Source organism: Narcine bancroftii, chromosome 11, assembly GCF_036971445.1.
Source record: "Narcine bancroftii isolate sNarBan1 chromosome 11, sNarBan1.hap1, whole genome shotgun sequence".
Taxonomy (NCBI): domain Eukaryota; kingdom Metazoa; phylum Chordata; class Chondrichthyes; order Torpediniformes; family Narcinidae; genus Narcine; species Narcine bancroftii.
Genome location: NC_091479.1, coordinates 94,001,521 through 94,014,511, shown reverse-complemented (window position 1 = coordinate 94,014,511; position 12,991 = coordinate 94,001,521). Strand labels below are relative to the sequence as shown.

Sequence of the window (12,991 nt, the reverse complement as noted above, 5' to 3'; positions counted from 1 at the left end):
GAGCCGCTCACTCGCTGAAGACGTCCATCTTGTCAATGCGCGGTCTGCCTCGAGTGACGCGGCAGGGGAGGGCGGTGCGCGCGCAGCCCAACTGTTTTCCTCGCTCAAGCCCCCCCCCCCCCCACGAGTGGATTACGTCATCAAGAGTGGCATCATGGCGGCGGCGGCGGCGAAGGTAGTGTCTGTTGTTGCGCTTGTTTCCCTTTCCCCCCCCCAGCCCTTGCGTCACCCGGTCCGCTCTCCCTTAACTCTTCCTCCCCCCCCCCCCCCCGAGCTTTTTGATGTGTCCTCGACGAGGGAAGGTTTTGCCTTGTGGATTCATGCCTGCATTACGCTGGGGAAGCAGGTCTGGGTTGGCCACTTGTCAGTAGAAATGCCACGAGTGCAGGCAACTCTTGCAGGTGCTGGAGACACCAGCTTTTTTTCTCCTACCCTTTCCTCCCTGCCACCAACTCCATGGGAGAATGGGCCTGGAGGATTTCTTCTCTTCTCAGTATGTTTCACAGCATCCATTCGATTAGTTGGAAGTGGGTATTAACTTGGATTTGTTTCACTGAACAATATTGCAACTGTATAATCTCCACATTAGACCAGTGCATGAGAGAGGTGGGGGGGACTCCTCTGGATGGGGCTGCTGGTTACTAGTAGCTGTGAAAGAAGACTCCAAAATTCCACAGATTCTCATAATGATTGGAAGTTATCAGATGAAACCTCACCGTTTAAGAAGATACAGAGAGAGAAAAGAAACAGTTCACCTGAAATCAGAAGTAGGGACAATGGTAGAATCTATTCTGATGAGAAGCACAGTGATTGGAAAATCATACAATATTGATGTCAAATAGAATGATATTTGCTGTTGCATTCCTTTTTAACTCTCACCCTTCCTACGCTCCTTTGAAACTCACCACAGCCCTGGTTCCATATTCCTTCTAAACTTGGTGGGATCCAGTTCCCCATGTTTCTTTTAAACTGACTGAAACTCACACAAGGATCTTCTCCCCAACATTTTTTTTTAACTTGCTAGATATTGTCTATTTCATTCCATTTAAAATGGGCTGGTTCTCTTATATTTATCATACCATCGTGGGTCACTTTAAATAGGAGAAATATCCAGTGATCTGGAAGATTCAGCATCGTGAAAGTCTTATGCCAGATTATTGGTATTTTAATTTATTTGGACTTGACTGTTACAATGCTGTCTTAGCCAGTTTCCATTCTTCTACCTTAAACTTAACATATTTTATATGTCTATTGTGTCCTAATCTGCATTATATTTTATTAATTCCTCATATTTGTCTTTGGCTTCTGGTTGAGCTGGATCTTTATTTTCCAATTCTCTCCCATTCTCAATCCTTTCTCTGTCTTAGGAGCACATTCTCTGTATTGATGTATCTGCTGTCTTCTGTGTCTTGCATTTCAATTAATTTCATTTCTCCCTCTGGACCTCTATTCTACCCTTTAGGACACAGTTCTTTTGATCTAGTTTAGTGATCTTCCTTAAGGTTCAGCTTTTTTTGTTTGATATCTGCCCTATGAGATATTTAGGGGATTATTGTATTAATAATGTTTTATAAATTTTACTAGTTATTGTTCGTTAATATCAAGTGAAGTGGGTCAAGGCTGGTAAAGAATGGGTATTGACAAATTCAAAAATTAGATATATTTAGCAATCAAACATTATTTCACTAAAGATCCCCTTATGTAAAGTTCACTGGGGCATATTTTAAGTATTAACAGGTAGAATTTATTATCTTGTGTTTGAATGTCCAGATTTTGATACTGTATACAAAAGGCAAAGGAGGAAAAACCCAACACCCAACCCCAACCAACCAACTTTCCCCTGCAGCCGCTGCAACCGTGTCTGCCTGTCCCGCATCGGACTTGCCAGCCACAAACGAGCCTGCAGCTGACGTGGACTTTTACCCCCTCCATAAATCTTCGTCCGCGAAGCCAAGCCAAAGAAAGAAGAAGTTGAAAGGCAGCAGTTCGATCCCAGAGAACCTCTTTGCTTATTTGGGTTATTACAGGAAAGTGGTGCTAAGGTGAAATATCATTCCTAATATTGATCAGCAGACAAGCTCGAGATGCTAAATTGCCCATTCCTGCTCTTCATGTCCTTGTACAAGAAAGCCACGGGTGAATATGATGTGATAGCAGTGTTAACAGTATTCTTAACGAATGGTGGATAATGAGAAATATAAGTGAGGCAAGAAGTGTGGACCAAGTATAGCATATTCAGGAGTTGAAAGAGCAGATCAAGAGCTGAGTTTCAGCTGCATTGATCAAGATGTGTGATAGACACTTAAATAAGCAGGAAGTTATTGGCATCCATCATTTAGATTTCCATTCAATTTCCTATAAAGTGTAGTGAATCTTTATTCGATTGACAATAAAGATATCATATAAAATAAATATAATCAATATTTTGGAATAATTTAATCAGTCCTGATTTTGATGCACTTGCACCTTCTTCCTGATAGTAGTAAGTCAAAGATACCGTGTGCTGAATGGAATAGGCCCTCAATATTCTTTGAGCCTTATTTTAGCAACTCTCCCAGTGAATGTCGTCAAAGGAGGAAAAGGAGAACCCCGTGATCTGGTCATTGGTTATACTCTGTTTTGGTTATCCTCTACATTGACTCATAGTTCGATGCAACTTGAAAGGTCCCATAAGCAGTGGGAAGACGCATAATCAGTTATTCTAGTTTACTAGGGTCATTAGGTTAAATATTGGATATAATGTGAGAAAAATTCTTGCATTATTAATAAAATAAATTTTGTTGTCCACCTGAGCACATATGGGTTTGGTATCTCAACTGAAGCCCAATGTCCATACATCAGTTGCGACTGACTCCATTAAAAAGCTGGCACACTGTTTCACTCCATTTGATTTAACTCAGTTTTGTTATAATTGAAAATATGGCATTATTTTGGACAAATGTAAAACAAAGTTAAAGAGCTATTGTTGATATAGCACATTTTCAGTCATGCTCAATTTTTCAAGTTCTTTTCCAGGTTGTATATGAACATGATGGTGTATTCATTCATTCATACTCTGAAAGAAATGGTGAACAAGATGCACTTCCTGGGATTCTGAGGTTGACTGAGAAGGTATTTTAGAAAATAAATGTATCTTGCTAATTGCACGTTCATGACAAAATATTCATATTTTGAATTGTGTGTAATTTGGAGAAATAAAATGAGTTTAAATATCACTATCTGATTGAGATTTGTCTTCCTATTAGGGGCACAATAATTTTAGAACATCTTGTGAAATGAAGCTTGATATATAAACCAATATTTCACTAAAAGATTATAGTTACTGAGGATAAAAATGTGATGCCTTCATTGTTTTCTGGAATGACAAATCCAGTGGTGCTTGTCATATAAACTAGAAAAAAAATACAATCTATTTTTCTTGTTCAATTTTATCTTTGTTATCAAAGATTCCTGAAAATTAATTAAGAACTATCCAACATGCGCACAGTATAGAAAATTATTGCAATCTGAGCCTAGATTGTATTTCATATGTTGGCAACCTGTCACTCTATAATTGCAATTGACCACTTTTCTAACAATGAAGGCAGTTTTGTGTTTTTTGATAGAATGATTGTTATATCGGTTTCTTTCAGTCATGCACCAATATGTGATTCCTGGTCTAATAAATCTGTTTAGGCACCTGCTAGAGAAAATTCTCCCAGTACTCTAGTAGAATGATAATGTTATTTAAATGGCGACATGCAAGTAGAACACATTTTCATGCATTCATTTGCTCAATTAATTTCCTGCTCCAGATTGATGTTTTTGTTTTAATGCGTGTGGTTATGTTTTGTCATCTGGAAACACTACACCCTAAGATTTGCTATCACAGTTATTGATTCTGTTTATATGAGAACTGAAACTATATAAGATTTTTTTTTTTACTTTAATTTTTATTTATAGATGCCATACAATCAATTACATGACATACATTTCATTCACAATTGGTCATACATGGCTTTTACAAGTTGGAAAGAAAACAGAAAAAAAGAGAAAAGAAAACCCCCCCAAAGATCCTAAGAAAAAAAACCTAAATCCCCATCCCTAAAAAAAAAACTGAAAAAAAAAAACATGAAATGAAAAAAGAAAAACTGGAGTGGATATTTTTTTAAAAATTACATAAACCAACACATAATAACATATCCAAATATGTAAATCTTAATTTTAAATATTAATCTAATTAATCATATATCAAGAATCTCATATCTAGAGGGAGTCACGTGATGGAGTAGTGGCCGGTCAGGAAAACAGGAAAAAAGTTAGAAAAAGACAAAGCACAACAAAAATTAAATAGAAGATAAAGTTATAGAGAAGAGAAGGAGGATGGCATCGAAGAAGGAGAAAATAAAAACAACTGGAATAAAAGTAGAAAAATTGCCAAAGAAGAAAGAAGGTGGCCTTACCTCCACGAAGGAACAGGACGCTGTGGTGGCGAGGAGCGCCCGACCCCAGAGGTCAGTGCCTGACCCGCAGAGTCGTGAATCACCTGCCGTTGGACTTCAAAAGTGGCTCTCTGGGCCAAACAAAAGTGCGCAACCAATGGAAACAAGTGAAAAAGAGGACACCGGTGGGAGGGGGGCCAAGCAGAGGAGCAGGCAGCTGCAGCACGAACAGCTGAGGGACGCCCGACACCAGGATGCTCTGCTGGAAGGTTAGAAAGGTAGCAGAGAAGGGAGCGACGTGGGAGAAAGATGGAGAGACAACCAGCAAGAAGATCAACGGCAGGAGGCACAACAGAGGAGTAGCCCAAGAGGGGAGGACCAGCAACAAGAGGCCCAACAAAGAGATGCAAGCAGATCCACAGAAAAAACAGAAGAGACACAGACACAAAGAAGAGCAGAAGAAGAAGACCCAAACACAGGTACAGAAACAGAAGAAGAGGAAGAAGAAGACCAAGGTCTTCAAAGAGAAATAGAAGGTAAAACTGATGGGCAGAATATAGATAAAGTTTTTTTTTAAGAACAAATTAGGTCATTAAAAGAATGGTTAGCATTAGAATTTAATGCAATTAAAAGGAAAATGAAAAGAACAGAAGATAAAATGCAAAGGTTAGAATTGGTAATAACAGTAATATGGAAAAGAGTAGAGAATGTGGAAGAGCGGAAAACAGCGGTAGAAATGGAAGTAAATTACTTAAGAGAAGAATTGGAAGAAAGTGAGTTGTTATCTCAGAAAATTGATATGTTGGAAAATTATAGTAGACGAAACAACATAAAAATAGTGGGCCTGAAGGAGGGTGAAGAAAGCACAGACATGAAGGAATTTATAAAAGGATAGATCCCAAAGGATCTAGGAACGACAAAAATACAGGAAGAAATGGAAATAGAAAGGGCTCACAGAGCACGAGCTCCAAAACCACAGGCATATCAAAAACCAAGATTCATCTTAGTAAAATTTTTGAGATATACGGCAAGATAAAACATACTGGAACGGGCAAAGAATAAAGTTAGAGAAGTCAATAAACCATTGGAAACAAGGGTCAAAAAATATTTTTTTATCCAGACATAAGTTTTGAACTCTTAAAGAGGAGGAAGGAGATAAATACAGTGAAAACAATTTTATGGAAAAAAGATTACAAATTCATGTTAAGACATCCAACTGTCCTTAAAATATTTATACTCTGGGAGCAAAACAGACTGTTCTCGGATTCAGAGGAAGTGCTAGAATTCGCAGAACGTTTGCAGGACAGAAGAAGAGACGAAGAGGTGTAATAAAATGAAGAACGGCGATAAAATATGTATAAAGATGTAAAAACAATGTATATGTAAAGAACTAAAGAGGGAAAACAGAAGGGAAGGAAGTAAGGGTGGAAAAAAAGAGAGAGTGCTTTGTTATATGTGTTTACAAAAAAAAGTGTTTTCTGAGGAGGGCTGGGGGAGAAAGGGAAGAACTGTCACTGCAAAATCAGTTGACGCTGCGAGCAAGATTGCAATCCAAATGAAAAGGGGAGTTATGGTTGCCCGGCAAGGGGTATGGGGAAATTCCGAGAGGGAGGGAACTTTTGGGGTTAAGGTATTAGTGGGTGTGGGAACCGCAGGGGTACTTTATGTTTTAAATGTGTTGTTGTACGTTAAGTTTAATAAGAGAAAATTAAGAGATGAAAAGAGGGATGGAGGTGGCGAAGAGGTGGAAAAGAAATATAAGCAAGATATAAGATGACCACGTTGAACTATATGACTATAAACATTAATGGAATACATAACCAAATTAAAAGGTAGAGGCTACTAAATTTATTCTAAATCAGATACTAAATAAAATTACAAAAAATAGCAAAACAAAAAAAAACAGAGATATTTCTTTTGAATAACATAAGAATTGGGGAATTGGGCCTCAAATTGGATAAAGCGCAAAAAAAATTCATTGTGGTGGCCTTGGCCGTGCCAAAGAAATGTATGGTGTCGGCTTGAAAAATGGAAGAGACCATAAGTATGCAGCAATGGAGATGAATGAATGTGTTCCAATGGAAAAAATATAAAAAATAAAGTCACATTGTTTGAACAAGCTTGGGAACCATGCATGGATCGTATCAGAGAGCGCATGCCTAGGACTTCCATCCCCTAAAATGAAAATGATAAGAAGACAAAACGACTAGATTCAGTGTGTAATAAATAGATGATGCATTTTTATTGTTTATTTTCCTTTGTGTGAAGATATTGTTTTATGGTTTTATCGCATTGTATATGTTGAATACCAATGGGCTTTGGGGGGGTGTGGGTAGAGGGGAGGGAAGGAAAGGGGGAAAAAAAGGGAGAAAAGGTCACTATAAATTTAATGAGAAACATTTGTACATATTTTAGTTGACATGATTCACAGTGTGAAAAATAAAAAAAAATTTAAAAATCTCATATCTATTCCATCATCCAATTTAAATTCCGTGTTAAATAATTTCTCTAAAGTAAAATAAAACATCAAAGTAATCAATATAACTCCATTCATAAACATGTATTTAATAATAGAACTCCCTCTATGGCACTAACGACTATAGCACCACCCCCCTCTATCATTGCCACAAATGAGCCTACCCATGAATAGCAGCACCCTTCACCTCCGAGGTATTACATCAGAACAGAGTCTCTAATTTACTAGTCCATTGTCTCATTACAAATAATTCCTTCTCATATACTTGGCCTATTAGTATATGTGAAAAATCTAATGCCTGTTTGTAATCAATTAAAAAAATTATTTTTGCCGTCGGTAATACAATCATTATCATCGCTGGATAATTTAATGTAAACTTGTATACTTTTTCCCAAAGATTTCTCTTTACTTTATTAAACTATCTCCTCTTAGCTAACAGCTGTGTAATATTATCTGGATAAAATAAAACATTCAAACACTTAATTACTATAGAGCGAGTTTGCGGTCGTGGCCTGAGGTCTCTATGTGCTTTTTCAATTTTGATTGGACCTTGAAACTGATTTACCCCCAGAACCTTAGGTATCCATCCTTGGAGAAACATGTCATGCTTTTTTTCTCCTTCCTCCAAACCAACGATCTTAATGTTTTTCCTACTAAAATTTCCATCTTGTCAATTTTTTCTGAATTTATCTTCCTCTCAACAATTTCTTCCTTAACTTCAGACTCCAAACTTTTCAGCTTCACCTTTACATATTTAACCTTTCGATAAACCTTCATAATATTCTGATTTTCCTCATCCTGTTGTTCTTGTACTTGCATCATATTTGGTGATAATTGCTTGTATTTTTCATTCATATTGTTAACCTCAGATCTTAAATAATTATTTATTTCCACATTATTTTGATATAATCTCACATTTGTTGCAATTCACCATCAGTGTTCTCTTTATCCTTTTGTATAGCCTTAGTTTTATATTTAACTTGTTTAACATCTTCAGAGACTGAAGCAACCTCTCCAAATCTTCTCTGTTCTTGTTCCATAATACTTGTTAATTCACCACTGAAATCAATCATCTCACTTGAACTGAACACTATGACCTCGTTTAAAGAATCTGTTTTCCTTGGCTTGATGCCATCTTCTCCAGCCGAGAGGCTGGACACACATGCTGCTGCTCCCAGCAACTCAACTCTCTGACGGGCCTTGGTTATCACTCGAGATCCAGGATATCTCTGCCTCAAAGGCCTCGCTTTATATCCAGGAACAACACCTTTATCCGCTCCAGCAACAACAATTCCTTTCTTTGAAACAGTAAATGGACTATTCTTGTATTCTTCCTTCGTATTTTAATCTCTGTTTACTTCAATTAAATAATAATTTTCTTCTATTTTCACAGGAGTTTTAGGATCCCACGTCCTCCACATCATGTGACTCCCCACTTTTTTTTTGGTTAAAAAAAAAACCTCTCTTGGTCTTCAGAAGAAGTTGTTATTTCTGTCTTGAGTTTAGGTAGTGTGAAAATGTATGCACAGCACAGATTTATGCAGCACTATATTGGCATTACACTGATGTTTCAAATCTTTGTTTTTCACCATCTACCTGAACATTCTATTACATTACAGGATGTTCTCTTATTACTGCATTCATCATTGCAGTGTTATTCATGACTGTTCGTTCATCTACATAATGTCTCGTTGGCTTTAACAACTTGAAGTAAAATGAAAGATATTAATTGTCCTGGGCATTTAGGATAAATTTTGTGCAGTAATACTAGAGAATTGCAGAGCATTTTTTTTAAAAAAGTTTTTCATTTGGGTATGGTATAACTTTTCCAAATGTCACATTTTATCTGGAATGTGAAAGTCTTAAATAGGGAGAAAAATTGATTTGAAACAATCCAAGATCATATAAAGCACTTAAACGGAAAAGTATGCAGACACTGTGGTTGGAATGTAGTGGCACAAAAGTGCTGGAAAACTGCAGTGTCTATAGCAGCCACTCTCAACCTTTTTTTTGACTATGCCACCTTCTCCCCCACCAACCCCACCCCCCCCACTGTGAAGCAATCATTTAGTTGGTTTCTTCTGTACTTTTCTCCTACCCACTACATAATTTAAAAAAAACATGTCAGTGCCACCCTCTCTCTCTCTCTTTCCCCCCCCCCCCCCCCCCTTAAATGTTAAATGTGTTTTGGGCCCCATTGAGAATGGCTGGCCTACAGTAACCAATCTTTCGGGACTGAGCCCTTCAGGGTATGAGCAAGAAGCAGATAGGGACCTGAATAAAAAGGAGAGGAGAGGAGGGAAGAAGGGGCAGAGGGAGAGGTGCAGGCAAAAGATTATATAAAGGACATCTTGGTGCCCTGAAGTTGTGAAGAGCATGAAGGATTGCAGGCCTTTCTGTTGGAAATGATATGAATCTAGTCAGGATAAGGTTGCAGGAGATGAGAGAAAATAAACAATGAAGGAGCAGGTATAAATGCTTGATTTTGGTATCTTCTGAAGTATCGTACTATCTCTCAAGAACACCTAGTTCAGAAGTCTCAAGCTAAAGAAGTGATGTTATCTATGAGAATGTAAGTATGAATCTTTAAGTTTTATGGTTAACTGAAGCAAACTATAAAAAGGAAGTGTTTCAGGAATTAAGTGGCCTACAAGTCCACTAGAGGAAGACTGCAAAAGGCAGTTAATATCTGTTATCTTGCTGTTTATAATGAAATTTCCGGTGTGGTTATAATAGATTTTCTTTGATGTAGCAGAAAGCTTTGTAAATATTTCACCACCATAATTCAAGAATTAACCCCATAACTCGCAACAGTTTTTTAACTTGCAGCTGGAATTTCCATTATGCTTTCAAATGACCAGTTGCTGACAATTTTTGTAGACGCTGTGTAGATATCAATGATTCATTGTACATTTCCAAACCCTGACATGCTGACAAACTGCTCTATTGAATTTTCTGGTAAGCTTTGCTGATGGTTCCCAGTATTTTGACCACCAGATGAATTTGATTCTACAATCTTACATAGATTCTCTACCATTGACAGTAAAAATCCTTGTTTTGATTTCCACATCCATAACCCATGAACAGAGTCTAACTGTCTACCAGCTTGAGAGTTTTCATTTGCCCAATGAAAGTTTTATATTGAGCATTTTATGTCATGATGGCTGCACCCATATGGGGACCTGAAGGAGAAGGACTCATTCTTACTGAAATAACAAGAGATTGTAACAAACTATTGGTATAATCTTCTGATTATGACTGGTCATTAAAGAGCTTGTATTAGACCCCTGCGTTTGGAGGTTTTCATCTGTGCACAAGACAGGATGCCTTTGAAATTACAGTCTTCAGCATTTTATATTATAATTGTCATGATTAAAATGTAATTTGTAAGTCTGTGAATTGTTTACAATCACTGTAGGTTGGAACTACAATAATATCAAACAAATTTTGCTATAAAGTCAATATAAACATAAATAACGATTCCTTGCTTTTATAAATAAGGCAACCATTATTGGCTTTTTGTTGTTTAACCTATACTGAAAATTCTTAAACTCTAGAATTCATGCTAAAAGCAAAATGTTATTGAAATGGAAACAATATTCTGGAAGAACTGGCCAGGTATAATTTTTGGAGTAAGAAGAGATGGCATACTCCCATTAAAGACATATTAACATTTATGTCTTTGGACATGAGCTTAAAAATATGTATATATAACCATATAATAATTACAATATGGAACGGGCCATCTCAGCCCCTCTAGTTCGCACCGATTTAAGAGAACTCCACTAGTTCCACCAATCCGCTCCCTGTCCATAACCCTCCCGTCCATGCACTCATCCAACCTTCTCTTAAATGACAAACTTGACCCTGCTGCAACCATCTCTTCCGGAAGGCCATTCCACTCAGCCACCACTCTCTGAGTGAAGAAGTTTCCCCTCATATTACTTCTTAACTTATGACCCCTCATTCCAATCTCACCTACCTTCAAGGGGAAGAGCCTATTCACACCTAAGCTGTCTATCCCCCTCATAATTTTATATACTTCTATCAAATGCCCCCCCTCAACCTTCTACACTTCAATGAATAAAGACCCAGTCTACTCATTCTTTCTTTGTATTCGAGATACTGCAATCCAGGCAACATTTTAATAAATCTTCTCTGCACCCTCTCCACCTTATTGATATCCTTCCTATAATTTGGGGACCAGAACTGCACACAGTATTCCAAATTTGGCCTCACCAATACCTTGAATAGTCTCAACATCACCTCCCAGCTCCTATATTTTATGCATTGATTTATAAAATATTATAGAGTCATAGAAACAAGCTCTTTGGGCTATCTTTTCTATGCTGACCAAGTGATCCCTATTTGTCTGCATTACATCCATAACCCTCTTAAGTATTTCCTATCCATTCCCTGTTTAAATGTCTTTTGAATGTAACAATTATCCCTGCTTTTACCACTTCCTCCAGCAGCTCATTCCAAGTGCTCACCATCCTCTGTGTGAAAAAGGTACCCCACAGGTCCTTTTTAAATCTTTCACCTTAAACCCTCTGGTTTTAGATTCACCGACTGTGGGAACAAAGGACTTTATATGACTCTATCTTATCTATGTTGCTCACAATTTTGTATACCTCTAGTTCCTTTAGCCTCCATTTATATAAAATATGTTTAACGTGAACATATCTCAAAAGTGATTCTGATTATCAGTTTGGCCTTTGCTACAAAAAGTTACACATCACTTTTGGTTGAAAGCCTTGGTCTTTTTCAAAAAGATGGATTTGAACTTGATACTTTTCCCTCGCTCTTATTCTTTGATTTTTAATTTTTCTTAATATCGACATACACCCCAGTAACAGGCCATTTCGGCCACTAGTCTGTGCCACCCAATTTACATTCAATTACTTTACACCCCGGTACATTTCAAACAATGGGAAGAATCCGGATCCATCAGGGCAAACGTACAAATTCCACACAGACAGTGCAGGTCCCGATTGCCGTTGCTGTAAAGGTGTAGCGCTAACTGCGACACCAACCGTGCAGAGTCTTGAGAAAATGCAGAGTGCCTAATGACTGAAGATGGGTCATTACTATTTCATGGTAGATTAACCTTTGGTTGCAAATGGTAGAAAGCCTTTCTCCATAAGAAAAAATGATTCTTTTTTGCAAGTATGAAATGAAGAGAATATGCATAACAAGGTAGTTACTGAACTAATTCAACACATTGGTTTTAGCTTAAGTGTTTTGAATTTTTTTATTTTAAATTCAGGCATACAGCATGGCAACAGGCCACTTCAGCCCATGAGTTCGTGCCATCCAATTTACACCCAATTAATTTACTCCCCCCCCGGTAGATTTTGAATTGTGGGAGGAAACCAGAGCCCCTAGAGAAAACCCATGCAGACACGGGGAGAATGTACAAACTCCTTATAGATACTGTGGGATTTGAACCTTGGTCCCGATCGCTAGCGCTGTAAAGGCATTGTGCTAACCACGACATCTTTCGTTTATCTTTGGGGAGAAAGAGTAATGTGTTATTCCTCTTGATTTGGAAATTGTTAATGAAGTTTACTGTCACCTATCAAGTTCAGTTCACAATGAATCCCTTACTTGTGGGAACTTCCCAGCTACAGAAAGCACACAATGTACAAAAGAAAATTTAAAAAAAGGAAGAGAGAAAAAAATTTTACAGTTGGCCACAATTTTTTTATGACGTTGGCTGCACATCGCAGAGACAAGTTTAATGGATGGGAGCCTGGTGTGCGTGATAGATTAGGCTTCGTCTCTCACTTTCTCTAGACTTCTGCGTTCTTGGAGATTCCAAACCAGGTCTTAATGTAATCAATCAGTGTACCTTCCAAGATATACCGATAGAACATTAGATGACCTACCAAACCTCCTCAAATTCCTTAGAAAGTAGAGGAATTGTGACCCTGTATTAAGGTTTTATTTGCATGGCAAATAGAAAAAATGTTTAAAAACTCCTATTTGCTGATTATCCTCTTATTGTTCTCTCTCACACACACATTCCCCCCCACCCCCCCCCCTCCCCATGATCAATTTTAGGTTTCTATTGTAGGAAGTGACAACTTGC

General features: G+C 37.7%; 1 protein-coding gene across 1 annotated transcript in view; it reads left to right on the top strand.

The window, feature by feature from the left end:
- Positions 1-136: 136 nt before the first annotated feature.
- tbc1d15 (TBC1 domain family, member 15) overlaps positions 137-12,991 on the top strand; it is a 39,532-nt gene continuing 26,677 nt past the window's right edge. The window contains exons 1-2 of the mRNA XM_069904054.1: positions 137-175; positions 3,016-3,111. Of these exons, the coding sequence (XP_069760155.1) occupies positions 155-175; positions 3,016-3,111 (117 nt within the window). The 5' untranslated portion in view covers positions 137-154. The remainder of the gene's footprint in view (positions 176-3,015; positions 3,112-12,991) is intronic.